Source organism: Excalfactoria chinensis, chromosome 13 (genome assembly GCF_039878825.1).
Source record: "Excalfactoria chinensis isolate bCotChi1 chromosome 13, bCotChi1.hap2, whole genome shotgun sequence".
Taxonomy (NCBI): Eukaryota; Metazoa; Chordata; class Aves; order Galliformes; family Phasianidae; genus Excalfactoria; species Excalfactoria chinensis.
The window spans coordinates 6,029,613-6,048,236 of NC_092837.1; the positions used below are offsets into that span (position 1 = coordinate 6,029,613).

The 18,624-nt window shown below is 42.3% G+C and overlaps 1 protein-coding gene across 4 annotated transcripts in view; it reads left to right on the forward strand.

The window, feature by feature from the left end:
* GRIA1 (glutamate ionotropic receptor AMPA type subunit 1) overlaps window positions 1-18,624 on the forward strand; it is a 109,908-nt gene that overhangs the window by 54,910 nt on the left and 36,374 nt on the right. For all 4 annotated transcript variants that reach the window (XR_011905169.1, XM_072347910.1, XM_072347908.1 and 1 more), the window contains exons 5-10: window positions 968-1,021; window positions 10,255-10,416; window positions 11,223-11,390; window positions 14,851-14,955; window positions 16,996-17,106; window positions 18,043-18,249. Coding sequence is in view for 3 of the 4 variants with exons in the window: in XM_072347910.1 (XP_072204011.1) it covers window positions 968-1,021; window positions 10,255-10,416; window positions 11,223-11,390; window positions 14,851-14,955; window positions 16,996-17,106; window positions 18,043-18,249 (807 nt within the window). In the remaining variant the exon portion in view is untranslated. The remainder of the gene's footprint in view (window positions 1-967; window positions 1,022-10,254; window positions 10,417-11,222; window positions 11,391-14,850; window positions 14,956-16,995; window positions 17,107-18,042; window positions 18,250-18,624) is intronic.

The window sequence follows — 18,624 nt, forward strand, 5'->3', positions numbered from 1 at the left end:
TATGAGTTTTGAGGACATGGATTGGATAAGAACAGATGATACCTGGTTCTAATGGTCAGGTAAGAATTTAACAGTGCAGCTGGAAATCAGTAGAGTGACTCCAATGGAAACACAGAATGTGATCTGGGGGCTGTCTGATCTGTGACTCCCTGCCTCATAATCACAGGCAACCTCGTACAGATGTTGCCTTTCTACCTAGACATGGGAACTTTCCCAGCTACCATAGAAACTTTCAAGCATTCCAGATCTGTAAGCAGTTGTGTGGATAAAAGAGGGAAAAAAATATGTAACTCTGTTGGCTTCGGGGAGAATGAAGTGTGGCAAAGAGCATATGTTGCAACACCGTGAATATGAAGTTATAAATAATCTCAATGAACATGCAGGGGGAATCCTCTGCTGAGCAACTTGCCCAGGCAGCTTTGTTCTGGAGATGCGGTTTGAAGCTGCCCCAGCACACTAGAGAACAGCTGCTCTAATACAGCTTAAACCTCCTGACATCTCACCCAGCTACGTGTCTGCAGCAGGGACAATAGGCCGATGAATGTGCAAAATAGCTCTTCTAGTCTTGCTCTGTACTTCAGCTGTGCTCACAGGACAAATGGGCTCCAGTGTTCCACTTTGTTCCTCCAGCATTTGAAGTATATCGTTTAATCTTTCTTTTCTTAAAAAATAGCACTGCTTTTTTTTCTGTAAGCCTGTAGAAAACAGGTTGGTTCAGATCATTTACTCTCCTCGCCTATAGAATCTACTTGGAAATCTCATAGAGTCTTAATTTCAGGCTTGTTTCTCAAATGTCATGTAACGAAAGATCCATCCTTCCTCTAACAAGACTGTGAATTTTGCTTTGTCTTCCTGTTCATCTTCAAACAGTACCATTGGATATTAAATAATGCTAGAAAGGGGAGATAAATGAAGCTCTACTTCCTTCGTTGGTCTCTGCTAATTATCCTTGGTTTCTCTCTTGCAGATCATCAAGCTTGAAAAAAATGGGAACGGGTACCACTACATTTTGGCAAACATGGTGAGTTGAGCACTGCTTATTTTACTTCCCCTCCTTGATGTTTTCATTGTTATCTCATATATTGCAAAGCACAGTGTTTATAGTTACTGAGCTGGAAGCCATTTTAACTCACCTTTTGGGCAGAAGATTTATCACAGCCCTTTGTGCTGTGCTGCTTGTGGTTTTTTCTGCTTTAAGCCATCAAGATTCTTTCTGGGGCATCTCCAGTGTTGCTGGGCTTTTTTGCCTCCAGATTCAATCTATGTCTTCTCAAAGCCAATTAAGCCAACTGTCAATTAATGCCTGTTGTGATAATGATTTTTTTTGCATGGTTTGAGCACCTGAGCTTCTGGCATTGCTCTTCTAGCTTGTCTCAGTTGGGCCACCAAGAAGCTGTTCACTATTGGTAACAAGTTCAGTTCTCTATCTGCTTTCAAACCTCATTTTAATGTCCCCTCTGCCCCAGGTGAAGTGTTTCACAGCCACTCTGAGAACCCTGTACTTGTTAATGGTGATGTACCAAGATCCCTCTGACCTTCCATAAACAGAAAATATGTGACTGTCACGTCCCGTGTTCTTTGTTGGTCCATTACAGTGACTATTCTGCAGCTTTGTGCTAAATCAAATCTGACTGTCATGGCTCTAAGGAAACCATTGGATTTAAGGATTTCTTTAAGGAATAGGTTGTGCATTTACTGCTGAGGCACACAGAGCCATAATTCTGGAGCGGTATGCTGTCTTTTCCTAGGAGGCTGAAAATTGTCTGCTTATGGAGGGCTGGAAAGAAATAGAAAGAGGAATAGCCACTGTCCATAGAGCAGCTGGATGACTTCTGTAGCTCAGCTCGTGCCATGTCCAGGAGGACATTTAGGGGCTGGTCCTGCTCTCCAAGAGCCAGGGATCTGTGGGGTCTTCTCTCCCCAGTCCTTGTCCCACCTGTGCCATGTCTGCAGGCCGCAGTGTCCACATGCAGTCTGGAGCTGTTCTTCCCTCCTGCAGCTGCAGCTGAGAGGCTCCACATCAGGGCTGGGATAATTAAACTTTTAACTACCAATTAGTCAAGCAGTTGCTGCTGTTCTCCTTCTCTCAGTCCCAAGATAACTCTGTAATTTACAAGACAAAAATGGACACATAATTACCCTGCAGTGCCCTTATACTGACCCTGCCCTTCTGAGCTGGGTGCCTACCATGTAATTACACAGTTAAAAATGTTACATTGTGCAGGGGAGACATGCAAACCCACCTATAACTCCAGGTGCTAATGTAAAAAAAAAAAACAACACTATTTTCTGTAACCCCCGTCCTGGCACTCAGATGTTTATGAAAGTCCTTTCGTTAAGAGTTAAGCGGGGAAGCTCTCCAAAGTAGCTGCTGTCTGTGTGCTTTTGTGCATACCCATGCAGAAGGGTCATGAGAATGATGTCACCTCTTCTCTCTGCATGATCTGAGGGAGATAAGTATGTTAAAAGCATGAGGTGGTCTGATACTCAAATGGTGAAGTCAGGAAGGGCACTTCCCTCTGACTTAGAGTGCTGCTGTCTCCCACTTTCATCCTGAGGAAGCAGACTTGTCCAGTCTTTAATTTGTTTCCACAGCCCTTGCACAAATGCTGAGAGGACAGAGCTGGCTAGAAGAGGGCTGCATACTCAGCCAGCATAGGTTATAAATAATTAACTCAGAGCAAAAGGCTGTTCATTTCTCCTTCACAGGGAGGTTGCCTCCCAGACACAGCTCTGCAGGGGCTGCTCTGGGTCTCTATGATGACAAGATCTGATGGGGCCCCACAATGCGCTGCTATTGACTGTGCTTCTGAGGGTGGCAGAACAACCGTGATGATTCCCTGAGACTGTTGTGGTAGTGAGGCAGGGCAGCAGCCCTTCCCCGTGCAGAGATGTTACGTGTGGTTGGCAGAACATGAGGAGTCAGTGTCTGGAAGAGTTAAACCACAGTGTGTTTCTCAAATCCAGGAGATCTCAATAACATTTATCCTTTATTATTATTATTATTTCATTTATTTATTTATTAAGTACTAAAAACCACAAATGCCTGAACATTTCCAAATGGACTATTCCCTGCACTGGTGGATGGTGTCCTGAATTTAGGACTTTCATCCTATATAAAGGTTAGGCTCTCAGCTGGGACAGGCTCTGCCCTGCACAAGTCAGGTGAACCCTCAGCTGCTTTGCTGCACTACCTGAATGCTTCCTAATGGGGAAATACTGATGGAAATGACACATTAGAAGTAAACATTGGGAAATGTTTGTGGATAATTTCCCCCCAAAATCTTACTGTTTGCAATATTTTCATTCAGTATTTTATGAAACCAGACGATCAGAAGCAACACGTGACTGTCCTGTTACTGCCACTCCAATTTGGTGCTGCTTCAGGAGCACTAAGCAAGTGAGTTTGTAAGGAAATACAAAAATCATTCATGGGAGTATTTGGAGATGGAGAGATTTCCTGTCTGGTCACAGACAATTCATGAACAAAGAGGAACTGGCTTGCATTAATCACTGCTCGTTTGCCCAGCGGTTGCTGTCGAGTAAGCTGTAGTAAAGACCAAGCAGAATTTGACAAGTAGCAGCAAATGAAAGCTAGCATTTCCCAGCAGGAACAGCTTCTTTTTTTGTTGTTGTTGTTTTGTTTTTCTTAGTGAAATTGCTGTTGCTGAGGTGAAACAATAATATTTCTGTGTTCACAAACAAAATGAAACCATTCTGCACCTCAGGCCATGGGCGAACATCCTTCTCCGTGTCTGCTCTGCCTGTCAAAAGCACAGCCATCCTGCTCAGCTCTGCCCATCCCGTGAAGGTCTGCCTCTGACATTGCTGCTGGGGGAACGTTCATGTGAGCATCCCTGCCTCTCTCTGGGGCAAATCTGCCCCTGTCTGTGGGTTTTGCAAGCTCATGAAAACCGGAGTTACTCACTCACCACCCATGAGATACCTCAGGCAGTGTTCACCAGCTGGTTATTTGTCAGGCAGATCAGCACAGGCTGCTTGCATTCATCTCCCTCTCTTTTTACCTCTTTTTATTTCTTCTTTTTACATGTCAAAGGGGTTAAAGAAATGTTTGTTTTCATGGGTTGTATTTTCCTAAGCTTTGTTCTCAGCTTTTGAAAACACAGTCTAACAACCACAAAGAGAAAAAATGCAGTCAATACTGTCAGAGCAGCAAGCTTAGAAACTTCTGGGGTTTCTTTCTTTTGATGTTACAGACTCTTTCACCATAACCTTGCCTTCATGTCTCTGTTCATCCTGTGCCAGGGTGGTGGGCTGACTGCTGCCTGTAATAGGAGAACATGGGCTCCCTTGGGCAGAGGAAAAAAATTGTCTTAAAATAAGTGACCTTTGTGTGACCTGTCTTTAAAAGAGAAGAATTAAGGACAGGTGCCACACGGTGTTGGAGCCTTTCTTTTTCCTGGCACATTAGTCCAGGTTTTTCTTTTAGCAAATGCTCTTCTTTTGAAGTTGAATAGATAAGCGCATGAGATTGCTGATGTGAGGGGTAGCAGAGAAGAGTAAAGATATGAACAGAGGTGATTAGTAGAGGTAAGCACTTTTTCTTATGTCACTTTATATATGTGAGTGCTGAGTCCGGCCATGAACGGTGTTTCACTTTGCAAGTAGCACTGATGGGTTTGAAGGGCATCAACACAGCAGTTTTGACAGCAGAGTGCCCAGTGTGGGAGCCAGGCAAAGCCTACTGGTTTGCTCTGTGTCCCCTCTGGTTTCATTGTGCCTCTTTGAGTCAGTTTTTTTTTTACCTCCAGAAAGTGGCTGAAGGTGCAGCTGAGGTCAGCACTGCTCAGGTTTGCATCAGTAACTGATCTGAAAGTGTTTCGTGGGAGTTGGAAGGATGCGTTGGTAGGATCTCAGGGTGCCTAGGCTTGCAAAACTGCTATTCTAATGTTGGAAAGAGCTGTCCTAAGTTATTTTTAAGTCTCTAAAATTATACCAGTTAGTCCGCGATGCAGGTAGACTCACCAGAAAACTTGGTTTTCCAGCTTCACTTCCAATCAGATTTTTCTGTTCTGATTCAAGATTACTAAACAGAAGAAACCCCAGTAACAGTATCTCATCTGAGTTGTTGATAGTGGAAGACACAGGAGTGCCCTGAATTAATTTTTGTTTGAATTAGACTGTCTCATGTAACAGAAAATTGTCTGGTTTTGATATAAAAATTGCCCACAGAGGACAATGTGAGCTGCAGCCTTTGGAAGGATTTTTGCAGCAGCTAATGAGGGCTCAAAAGCATGAGTGACTTTCAGCAGCTTAAAAAAATCACTGAGCATCAGGTAAGTAACGAAAGGATATATCACAGCTGTTGGAAATAAGGATGTGTTTGTTTAAATCATAGAAGAGAAAAGTTGTTAAACTAAGAGGTTTCTCAGCCATTTGCTGTCGTCTAATCCATTACCCAGCTCAGCTGGCAAGGGGTGACATGTAAATCCATAACAGCTTCCTTTTGGTGACTTCATCGATGCTCATTTCTGGTCTGAACTTGCTTAGCTTTGCCTTCCTCCAGCAGATTTATGCTTCTGTTTGTTGGACTAGATATTCCATTACTGAAGTTTTGGTCCTTGTAAACTGTGGTCAGGTCAACCCTTAATCATACTGTTGACTGAAGTCCTGGAATCTGTCACTATGCAGCATGTTTCCCGATCCTTTAAATCAGTTGCTGCTCTGAAAGTTCTTTAAAGAGCAAATGTTTGCCTAAAGTGGCTGGGCTGAGCCTTCCAGCAAGATCTGCGCAGTCACTTGTACCCACAAAGTAGGTAGCAGGCTTCAGGACTGGAACCATTGTCCCATCATTATTTTCTCTTTCTTCTTTGCCTCCATGTTATAGTGAGGATTCTCACGTTTTACTGCTATGATGAGATTTGACATTCATAATGCTGCAGAAGAGAAGTTCTCTCCTGCTGAAGGCATGCTGGAACAAAACTGAAGCAGATGGGCTCTTTTTTGATGTACCCTCCTTATTAATACAAAGTGATGGGAGTGAGGAATGATACTTTACTGGACAAGTCAAGCTTGAAGATAATTTGGTATATTAGAGATGATCCATCTGGAAATGCTTGACTTCGTACTCCCTGCAGAATTACACCAGCATACCTTGGAGTGACAGGAGCCACTTTGCATTCACTTGGCTGATCCACAATCATTCAGAAGCAGTTGTTTTCTTTTTGCAGATGTTCCTCATAATCATAAAGTCTGGTAGCAGGAGGCAGCCTGGCATTTGTAGACCGTGCAGGGGCTGCATCTAAAGAGAACTGGGCCAGTTTTTCATTGCTGCCATGCATTTCTGGGTGAGTTTGAGCAGTTTGTACTTAGGAAGGGATAATTCAGTGTAGGATTTAAGTGTGAAAGGGAAAAGAAAAAAAAAAAGAGAGAGAGAGAGGAGAAGATATGAGAAAAAGAAAAGAGAAAAGGAGAAAGATGATGTGCAGAGAACTGGATGGTGCTGACAGGTCTAAGGAGGGCCGTCATGCAAGTGGGAGCCTTTCCTCCACTGTCTGACAGCAGTCTGTGCTGCCCACTCACTGCCCTGGCTCCTGGTGATGCTCAGGGTATAAATAAGGAACTGGCTAATTTCTGGGGACTTGCTTTTCAAGGCAGATCCTTCCTGGACCAGTTAATCAAGATGGATTCATGAGACACATTTCAAGTCATCAGTCTGCCTGCATTATGCATTTCCTTTGATGACTGAGCTCACACACAGTGGAGAGGAATATAAATGTGTGACTTGCTGACATCTCTCCCAGGAAGCAAGGCAGTGAATAGGACAGTAAAGCAACCTTTGGCTGAAAAATGGTTTCAGTTTAAGCACAGCATAAAGAACAGATGAAGCAAGGAAAACAATACGAGACAAGAATGCTTCCCAGCACTGCTCTGTTTTCTATTTGAAGACGTGAAGGTCTTTACCAGCTGCCTACGTTATTTACTAACAGCGGGGTTTCTCCATGCAATCGCTTAGTGAGGTTCATTAATGCAGAGAGAACAGTCCATAGCATGGGCTGAAGAGCAACTTCCCCGCATTGAACCAAGCCTGGCTGCTGTGTGAGCTGTGTTGCAGATGCTGTGAATCAGGGCAGGTGTGGAGGAGGGTGGCTGTCAGTGTGACAGGTCCAGATTCTTGTGGTTTATTGTCAGACTCCTGATTTGATGGCATGCAGAGAAAGCCAGGTATTTTCCTGGCACATACAAGGCAGAAGGCCACACTCTGATTTATACAGATGACTTTGCAAAGTGAATTTAAATAAAAGGGACAGCTAAACCTGCTGGAGGGCAGGGGTGAGCTTGCTGCTGTTGTGTCCCTTCCAGTGTAGTTTTGATGGTCCCGAAACGAACTGTGCTTGCAGGAGTGTTGCCTCCCTTAAGAGCCCATAGGGAGCCCGGGGAGCTCTTTGTTCCCCTGGGTGCTGCTCTGCCTACTCACCCCAGCTGCTGTGGGCACAGCACTTGGCTGGGCACAAGCTGCTGCATTCCTCTGCCTGTGATTCTGTGGTTCCTTTTCCTCTCCAGGGCACCAGAAGTGCTGATTAAGAGGGAGAGGCCACTTACCTGCTTGGCCCACAGGTACGTCCCAAGTGGTTCAGGTCTAAAGATCCCAAAAGAAATCACAGTTCAGTGAATTCCAGGGTGTGAGCTTGTTTCTCTGTGCAGCCCAGTGCTCCAGACATGTATGCAAAGAGAGCTTTTGACAGTATTTGTTGGAAAGGCTGAAAATGTCCCATAAAGAACCTCATTCCATAGAGAACTTCATTCCAGCCTTTTTCACTTCTTGCTGTATTTGATTTGATGGCAAAGGGAAGCATTTCTGTGCTGATTCTTTTCCAAATGGGTCGATCCCAACCACACTGCTTCAAGCACATCTGCTGCCTGCCCCACAGCAGTGGGCTGCAGTCTCTCCTTAGTCACTTACTGATGTCAGACAGACATTCGGAGTAAAGGAAGCATGATTCACTTTATATCTTCTTTCCCTTAGAACTTCCTGGCAGTGAGGCTTTGCATAATTAATATTTGTTCTGTCCTGGCCAGGGCTGGATACAATACAAGCACACAAAGTGTGCAGGCACATGGGTGGCAGAGTGGGGCTGCTGCAGCATACAGAATTCTCTCCCTGATGTCCTCACTTGGAGCTGAGCCATGTATTAATTAGTATTAGTGATGTTATGTTCTATTTATTGCTTAGGTAGTGTCATTGTGCTCTGCTAAGTCCACTGGCAGTTAGGTAATGGGTGATGACTTATCATACTTGGTTAGATGACTGTACCCCACAACTGCTCCGTTTGCCTCAATTCCCTTTCTCCTGTGCACTGTGAGTTAGACTGGACAATCTTGTTTCTTTATTTTCAATTTTCCAAGTATGGTCAATTGAAAACTATATAAAAGATCCCCTTTTTTGCAACATCTTGGTGTAGGTAGTACAAGATATCAGGTGATTGATGACTTCTTTGCTTGCAAATATTGTGATTCATCTGCTCTAATCGTTCTTACAAGCACGGACTGATCTTCCAGAAAGACAGATAAGCATATTTAATTCCTGATGCTGCGTTGCCAAAGAAACATTTCCAAGTGACAGCCTGAATAAAATTCAATATATTCTTGTTTATATGTAAGCCAGCAAGAGCTGCCTTCCCCTAGGAACTGCTTTCTACAATATCTGACCTCTGGTATTCCCCAGTTCATTTGCTCTCATGTCACTCAAAACTGCTCTGAGCAGATTTCAGTGGCGCAGTAATCAAAATTCCTTTGTAATTAGTACAAGGTCCTGTACTGACCTTGCACTGGGGCACGTGGAGGAGGGATAACAGGTAAAAAAAGGGTTTTTTTTCAGCAGTTAATAACATTAAAAATGCAAAGGCATATCCAAGGTTAATGGTGTTCCCTACAGCCCCGACTGCCTTTAACAACTGGAAAATCTTTAGAGGTCTCCACGCTCTCAGTTTTAGAATGGTTTGGCTTGAGGAAAGCACTGAAAGGCAGTGTTTCTGACCACTGCTGTCATTGTAGTTGGTGTCACAATCCTTTTTGAATGTTCTTCTTGTTGAAGGGGTTAAGGACGCCAGACATCCTACATTCTGTCATGAACTCAGACCTTCCTTCATGCCTTTGTAGGCCTTCCAAGGAGGAGTTGGTGGCACATACTTCAAGTTGCTGTGTGGTAGTTTCTTTTGACAGATCTTTTTCCCCTGAGTACCTCCCAGGAGCAAAGTGTCAGTGCAATTTGGTCCTGGCCATGAATAACCAGTTGGCAACCTGTGAGGTCCCTCTTACTGAATCTTAGGAGCGCCGCGTGTCAAAAATCACTTGGCCTGAAATGCATTAAGATGTCGGAGACAATTACCGTGCTGCATTTCCTATTCATTAATCACAGCTCTGGCTTTCTGAAACCCCTACGCTGGCAATTACATACAAGATTGATGTGGGTTAAACCAGCATTCTGAGAAATACATACTCACGAAGTATCACTGTTTTTTTTTCTTTCCTTCTTCTTTTTTTTTTTTTTTTACCTAAATCACTGCACTTTGAAACTAAACAAATCATCTATTTAGAGCATCTGTACATCTCCATCCAATTCCCAGCCTGTAAGTGGATGCTAAATTGCTTACAAAAAGCCGGAAGAAAAGCTGTGAAAGTCTTTAAAGACATTTTTGAGTCACTTATGACTCTCTTGGTCTGACACTGATGTAAGAGGGCAATTTAGTCTTTTCCTTGCAAGCTGTTTTTTTCTCACAACAGGTTCCCATCTGACGGCTTGATTCTGACCTTGGAAATTAATGAGCTAATTAGCTCCCCCAGCCTGTATAGAGTGAGCACCATTTTGGGAACCTGACCAGTGTCTCGTGGGAGGGGTGGCCCTGGCTTTTTTAACTCACACTGACATCATATATTTGAGAGCAAATGGATACAGATGCTCTGCTCAAGCACCTGCTTTGTGGAAGGGAACATAGCAAATAGTTTTGTATAGCAGTACTGCTAAAGAGAGGATACCGAAGTTGGGATGCCAAACAGTGTCCTCTTCTCCCCACTGCTTGCATTGTGTCTCCAATATATATCTCAGAGCCCCACTGCTGCCTGTAAGACAGTTTCACCCTGTGTTCAGGGAGTGGAGCCTCTCAGCGTCGGGCCTTACTTTGCAGAGGGATGAGATTTTTCCTATACTGTCAAATCCATAGGTAGACATGTTTCCTGTTATCCACCCAGAGATGGTTCATTTGATGAGTGTTTCCTGTTTCTGTCCTGTACCAGGGATTTATGGATATTGATCTGACGAAATTCAGGGAGAGTGGAGCCAACGTCACTGGCTTCCAGTTGGTGAATTACACGGATACTGTTCCCGCCAGGATCATGCAGCAGTGGAGAAATAACGATGCCAGAGAGCTTCCCCGTGTGGACTGGAAGAGGCCAAAGGCAAGTGACATAGAAAACCATTTAATTTAGAGTCCTTCTGATCCATTTCAAGTCGTTCCCATGCAGTGATAATAATGCTGTTCCAGATGTTGTTTCTGAACATTTCAGATCAGTGGGTACAGTAGAGGACAAAAACAATTTAATTAATTCCTAACTCAGAGCAGAAGACTCTGAAAGTGTCAAGGACTGAGGGGAGAGGCGGTTTTCTTTTTCTGCCTGCCATTTGAAAACAAATACACTTTTGGCAAACACTCAGCAATAGAAATGTCAACCTTGGAAGTTTTAAGGAAGTTTCATATAAATAAATCCATAGGTAATCACAGGAGAAGGAAGGTTGCTGTTCACACCAGAGTTTTACCTCTTTTCTACACAAATTTCAGCTTGAATAAACTCATCCTTTTGCAGATTTTTTGCACGTTGCAACAGAGTTTTCTGGACTCCATCTGTGACCAGAAAGAGTGACTCGTTACTTGGTTTAGCATATCTTTCAGTCTCACATTCACACTGTATAATGCATTCCTTGAAAGTTCGGGTCAATGATTCTAATTAAACAGAAAGATTTGGGTAGCAAGTGAGTAGCTTTGAAGGCTGAGTGCAATCTGAAGGCAGCAGAAGGCGAATCAAGAGCTTCTTTTCCTCTGGAAGAGAAATCACCAACTTCCACAGGTAACCAAGACATCAGTGATCACACAAAGGATCCCCCAAAGATGGAAGGGTGACGACAAAGTGAAAAATCAAAGTTATCAAAACAGTGTAGTATGCCAGACGTCAACTCAGGCTAATGGGCAAATGTCTTCTCTTTCTAGTACACTTCGGCCCTTACGTACGATGGGGTCCGGGTGATGGCCGAGGCTTTTCAGAACCTGCGGAGGCAGCGGATTGACATCTCCCGACGTGGCAATGCTGGGGACTGCCTCGCCAATCCAGCCGTGCCCTGGGGACAAGGCATTGACATCCAGAGAGCGCTGCAGCAGGTTCAGAACCCGACCGATACGCATGCCGTGGGGGTGGCCATTCGTAGTCCATGGGTAGGGGAAGAGGGGCAACTAGCAGCAGAAACACTCACATAATTTGCTTTGGTTAAGAAACATTCTTCCAGATGAGAGACAGATTTCATAAAGAGTTCAGGCTTGAGCCCAGTGAATTCCTTTTCCTGTTGACATCCAGCATGGTCTTTTGGAGTTCTCGGATGGAAAAGCCAAGATATTATCCCATAAAATCATGGGTCTTTATTTTTATCTTTCCAAGAGACAGACCAGCTTAGATCACATTTTCTGAAGCTCCTTCAATTCTCTGTGAACTCATCTTTTGTTCCAGATTTCTAATGACATTTGAAATTGAATGGATTTTGCCATATGTGTTGGTTGGCATCAGAATGTTCCTAAGGACTACATTAGAGCTTGGTTCATACTGTGAGGATTGGAAAAAGCCTTAATAACAGCTATTGAGAAAGTTTATTCCTTAATAGTCTGAAAATCCTGCTTTTTCAGCCTGTATAGAAATTTAGATTTTTAAATAAACAAAAAAAAACCAAAACCACCCAAACCTATATTAAACTTACAGCAAGGGAGAAAAATAATACACTCTTCTCAAAGACTTAGAAAGGTAGAACATTGCAATACTCATTTAAATTTAAGAACTGACATTCATTTCTAACATATTTTTCTTTTTCTCTACTTTCTTACTCATAGTTTGTGCTACATTTGTTTCAAAAATAGATGGATTCCTTGCTTGCAAATACTGCTGGTTCAGTGTTCTCCAAATATAGCTTATCCCATCCTCTTTCCTTAAGGCAAGAAGAACTAAATTATTTTGGCTAATTTTCATCTTACGTAAATTTTTTACATATATTTTGATTTGGTGGCAAACAAAAAATCCTCTAAAACCAAATCTTGCATTCAGATTGATTTTATTCCTTACATTTTACACGTTCCCAAGCCTTTGTTGACTTTCTGTATGACCTTGGGCAAATCACTGTCATAGCTTCTCCAAGCTTCTGTAATAAAATCTGACTTTTCTATGCGTTAGGGAGATCAGTTACCTAATGAACATTAAATACTTGAAAGATATATGTTGAGCAAGAGGCTCTCCAGTGTTTTTCTTTATTGAATTTATGAGAGTAGGATATCAAAATTAGTCTTGATAATTCTATGTGTGTGCTCGATAATCACCTCTGATTTTTTCTCATCTCTTCATTAAATTGATTTCAGAATTCTTTTCAGCTGCAGTGATTTAGATCAAAGAACACGTGGAGCTATTTGCCAGAATTGTTTCTTAACCTTTAAAAAATGATAATTTTCAATAAGTTTCGCCAGTTCAGTTGTGATGGTCAAAATAAAAGGTTTTGAAGCATGCAGTGAGGGAAGGAATCCTCAGAGGAAATTTTAACTACAAATTCATTAGTCCTCCAGCATTTAGTATTTTAGCAATAACTCCGTTTTAGAAAGAGGCAAATGGAAATGGAAAGAACTTAAGATTAGATTGAAGGCTTGAGTTATCCTTTCTGTGAAGACTCACAATTACAGCAATTGTTACAGATATTCACAGTGTTCTCTCTCTTCACCTCCCATTTTCTATTACCTGAAACGTTAAGAGCTGTTAAAAAAAGTTTCTCCGCTTATTTCAACTGAAATGTCTTGAATAAGCTCCCGAATTGCCTCATTTCTGTTTAGTGTAGGAAGCAGTCAAGGATAGCAGGACGAAAAAAGAAAAACAATTTGAAACATTCTGCAGGTTTAAAAAAAAAGAAAGAAAGAAATCTAACACATTTTCACAAAATGTGTGCTTTTATTAAAGGGAAAAAGTATTTTTTTTCCCTGGAAATTCTCACAATGCATTGCTTTATACCAGTACATTGAGCTCTCAGTACTTCAGGAAGATGATTAGAATTTTTGACAGGTATTTTTTGTTAATGTTATTTAGTAACCAAGCTTAGAAAGCAAGTGGCTGGCCCTGAACTGCTGAGTAACACTGCAGACCAGACAGCCACAAAAGCATCCCCTTCTTCCAGCAGAGAACCACACATCCATATCTCACATCCAATTGTGTTTAAGTTGTCCACGTCTCCAGTTGACTTACTCGTACAGAGCACTGCTGAAATCATCCCCCACTGTATTTTATTATGATCCAGAGGGTGGGATATTTTCTTTCAAGAAAAAAGAGGGGAAAAAAAAAAAGGATCAGTGACTAAGAGGTAAAGACAGAGTGGTTTTGGCTAATGAAACAATAAAAGAGGAATACTGAGAGGGGTCTCAAGATGGTAAGTGGCAGAAAAGCTGTACTAGGAGAGACACCTTTGGCTATGTCAATGCTATGTGGCTATCATATGATTAAGGTTTTTTTCCTACGGACAGAAGGAATTGCCTTTAGTACACCTGGCTTTTAGTGCATATAAAAGCACAAAGCATGAGCACCTGTGACTGAGCTTCAGAGGTCAGTCAGAAAAGGTAAAAGGGGCCATGGGTCATAGGAAGCAGGGAGTGTTTAAGGTAACTGTGCATTTCCAGCAGAGCTATCTTTTATGGGTGTGTTGTTTTCTGTGAGGAGAGAAAAGCACTTTTCTCCAGATTTCACCAAATATAGCCTCTTGACTTGAAGCAGCTTCAGAAAACAATGGCAGATGTTCATTTTCATGAAAAACCTTTGTGATAATACCTGGAAAACAAATACTGTTTAAGCAGATTGGCAACTGATATCATCCATAGTGATATATCCTCATTTCTTCACAAAGAGTCTTCATTCTGAGATTCTCAGGGCACTTTAAAAGGCAATTAAATGCTTGTTCTCATTTTGCATGTGGGAAACTTTCCATTGCAGAGAGTACAGATTTGTCCAAAACAAGGAGAAAGGCTGAGAACAAACCTTTCTTCCCCAGTCCAGGGATGTGAGTACTCCTTTTCCCAGGTTCCTGGTCTTATGCAACAAGTCACACTGAGAGGGAAAACTAAGGAAATAGTATGTGGTGCCTGAACAGTGCTCTTCAGCATGGCAGTGTTATCAGCAGAGGCTTATGATTCAAAATTTCCTATGTAAATCTCATTTACAGTGTGGAGTAGTCAGGTTTAAATAGGCTGGTGCAGCAGGTAATTAAATTAAAGTGGGTAAATTAACTGATAGACTTCTCTGTATCAAAAGGAGACAGCTGGGAGCTGAGGCCACATCTTCATATTTCCTGCAAACGCAGCTGATTTGGCCTGAGAAGTTCTTTACCAAACCCTACTTAGATTTAGACAACACAAACACACAGGGACTGAGGCATTCAGAGCTGACTTAGCTGCCTGTTGCATCCCAAGAGATGATGGGTTCCCACACACGATCAGGCTCTGATGCATCACTGAACTCGATGATGGACCACTGAGTTTCAAGAGATGTGGTTTGTTAGGAGTTTGGGAAGCTGATCTATTTGCTCTTCTCACTCATATTTATGTCTTTAAGGTCCGTTTTGAAGGATTGTCTGGCAACGTTCAGTTTAATGAGAAGGGGCGGAGGACCAACTACACCCTCCACGTGATTGAGATGAAACATGACGGGATCAGAAAGGTAATGGAGAAAGTGACTGAAGCTCCTGCATCTGGCATCAACTCTCTGTTCTTGTTATGGTGTAGTTAGGTCTCTGCATGAGCAAAGCCAAGCACGACAGACAACTCATGGTGTATTGCTAAAAAATGCAACATATGGAAGGGGTTATCAAGAGTAAGAAGGGCATCTTAGCTGCAGAGCGGGGATTTCCAGGAAAGGAAAACTTGGCCCACTCAGTCTTGCTGTTGGCAGGACACTTTGGCTCAGTCCCAGCTACACAACTGTCTGTTTTCGCTCTCCTAGTTTTCATTTCTAAGAAATGAGCCAAGACAGAGCCAGGAGGAACCTATCTGCCCTAAGCAGTGCCAGGGAACCCTTTATTTTGATTTAATTCTGCTCTCCTTGAAGCAACACGGTTTTTGCTCACTGTGTCCTGATCAGGATGGAGGTATTGCTACTGTCCTCAGGTCTTTGTACCTTTCTATATCCCAGCCACTCTGAAAAATCTGAATTTTGAGGTTCACTGAGCCCTTGAAATGCTAATCCATTTGCCAGTCTGACTCCAGACACTTATGGCCCACTTTAGATATTACCTATTTGAAGAAAAAAGAGTTATTGTACGGATTAAGGAAATCTGCTAAATAATTTCGAATGGAGCATTGACTGCAAACCCTCTGCATCCCCTCACTCCCTGAAGTGTAAAATACTTGTTTGAAACCAAGAAAACTGCAAATAGTGATAGTCCCACATTTCAAGCTCCCACCCTCCATACTCACTTATACCTGTGATAAGCCAGTATCAGACCAAATCCCACCACATCCAAGCAGGAATCAGCAGCGTCATCCAAAAAAAAATCCAACTCCTCACTGGGAACCTGAAGAATTATCAGTGTAAAGATATTCAAAGTGATCTCCCTCCTCTCTTTGGCATTCATAAGAGGTTAAATGTAATATTATGTCCAGTTTGGGGCTCTGAACTTCAGGAATGATTATAGCAGTCCAGAGGGAATCCAGAGGAGAAGCAGCAGAACGGCTCAATGTCTCGATTTTGCTGCGTGCTTACTGACAGAAATATTTGTTTAGAAGGCACATAACTGACAGGATGCATGCTTAATCTTAGACCCACCAGGATAAAAGTGCAAAAAAACCCATACATCTCCATTTATGTTGCCCCAGGGCAGAGTTTTGGAAGCTTTTTCCTCACTCTCTTCCCCTTTTCTCTGTGCAATGATGACAGATGAGATGACTGTGTAGTTTTTTTCTTCCTCTATTGTTACAGTCTGTAATCTGCCATCAACAACTCCTGGTCATGCCCTGTGTTAATATCCTTTCCCATTTACTGTAATAATAAATTCCTTTCACTTGACCAAAGCTCAGGCAATTCCATATGTGCATGAGGTGATGGAATACCCCTTATCAAATCAAGCCCTGGAAGAGGATAACGTCAGCAATGATCTTCCTGTTGATACTCACTGGCACACTGCTTTACCTGCAAGTGGTGACAGATCAACCTAAACCCTATTTAATAGGCACATTCTGACATACATATTCTTTATTCATAACCTCAAACCTTTGGGCACTGACCAGGATTGTTTCTCTTCTTTTCTCCCTTGATTTTTTTCTTCTGTTGTCTTAAGATATCCTAAGAGTCAGTTCTATGTTTACAGAGGCTTCCAGCTGTAGAACAGCATTTTGTTGCCCTGACATACCTGGACAGGCAGCAGACATATTTGAAAAGTATAAAGAAGTCTCACAGGGAAGATGTGACCTCTTGAAGTAGGGATGGGACAGAGAATTGTGATTATCTGCTGCTGTGTGCTGTTTGTTTTTATGTATTTGCAAGAAAGAACTGTAGTAAATCGTTATTCTCAAGCTAGAGGCATGGTGGGACAGGAGAGATGCTGATTCTCCCTGCAAAAGACATCAAGAACTAGGATGGGAGATAATGGGCTAAGTCCAAACTTGCCGAGAGATCTGACCCTTATTTAATGATTCTGTTAACATATCTTGGTTAATATTACAAGGAGATATCAATAAGTTGTCCTGGATTTGTATTTGGCAGATTGGTTATTGGAACGAAGATGAAAAGTTAGTTCCAGTAGCCGTAGATACTCAAACCGGCAACGAGTCCACGAGCCTCCAGAACAGGACATACATAGTCACAACGATCCTAGTAAGTGTTGAGACTTCCAGCCTGGCTCTCATTCTCCCTCATCTCCCTGATGTGCTGACTGCCTCTTCCCCTTTGCACACCTTGCTTTGTACTGTATCATCTTTATAATAGCAATAACAATAATAATAACGGCACTTACTGTTTCCTGTCGGGTCCATAAAGGTATCTGAAAATTGCTGTGGCTAATTAAGTTGGTATTAAGGAGCTCTCATGCTTAAGTATAGAAAATACAAAAGATTATGACAAGATAGTAGAGGCATCAGCATAGGTAAATTAGGAACATTATACCTGTGCTTTGTGTTTAGCCCACAGAATGTGGGCTGTAATTTTTGGAAGGATAAGCTGTATTGTGCAGAGAGACTGAATCATAGCTTAAAAACAAATCCCCACTATAATCATGAAGGAACAATAAGTACCCCATAATGTATGGTATCATGTAGTGTGTCATTGTATACAATCACCCTGCAGAAACAGATGAAATTTTACTAACTTGTTTGTTGAATGCTTGCTGCAAACCTACAAAGAAGACACAATACCCAAACCAAATTAAACATCTTTAGGGCTCTCTCATGCCCAGCAGATTTGTCTCTGTCTATGCCCACACAGGCGGACATTCCTTTAAACATTCATAGCTGAAATGTACTAAATAACCCTTACGGAACCACGATGAATGATTTGTCACCCAAATCCCCCCAGGCATCTCCATTGCCCTGAGGTCTATCACTGCAGAAGCTGCACACAGTTTTTGCATAAATGAGTAGAAAACATCAGAATAAAAAATTGCCCATCATACTTTCTAAATTAACCCCATTGTGGTTCCTTTTGGTTCGTGAGCACAAAGTTAGGGCTTTTCAAGCAGACCGTAGGCAGAGATGTTGAGTCTCTAAAAGGCTGGGAAGGTGGAATGTGGCTCAATATTGGTCTCCTCTGTGCCAGGAAGACCCATATGTGATGCTCAAGAAGAACGCCAACCAGTTTGAAGGCAATGAAAGGTATGAAGGCTACTGTGTGGAGCTTGCTGCTGAGATTGCAAAGCATGTTGGCTACCACTACAGGCTGGAGATTGTCAGAGATGGGAAGTATGGAGCCCGGGATCCTGACACCAAAACATGGAACGGCATGGTGGGAGAACTTGTTTATGGGGTGAGTTTCCCACTTGTCCGTTGTTTTTAGATCTTGTCTTGAGAATAGTCTCAAGCCCCCCAGAGTAAAAGGGATCCCCACCTTCCGTCAGCCTGTGCTGTCTTGTGGATTTCGGCTGTGATAATGTAAATAATCAGCCCAAAGAAAACATTTTAATTCAGGTTGGGACAGCACATTTTGTGCCCATGGAAATGTCAAAATATTTTCAGCTACAGGAATTATTTTTTTCTTTCCATTTTTGGAAGAACAAGTATTGAAAGGTTGAACTTTCTAAACTTTCTCATGAGTTGAATCTCCAAATTTTGTTATATTTTATATTTACTTGACAATGGCAGGATGAAAGAAAGGTAAGATTTCAAAAACTCAGCGTAGATT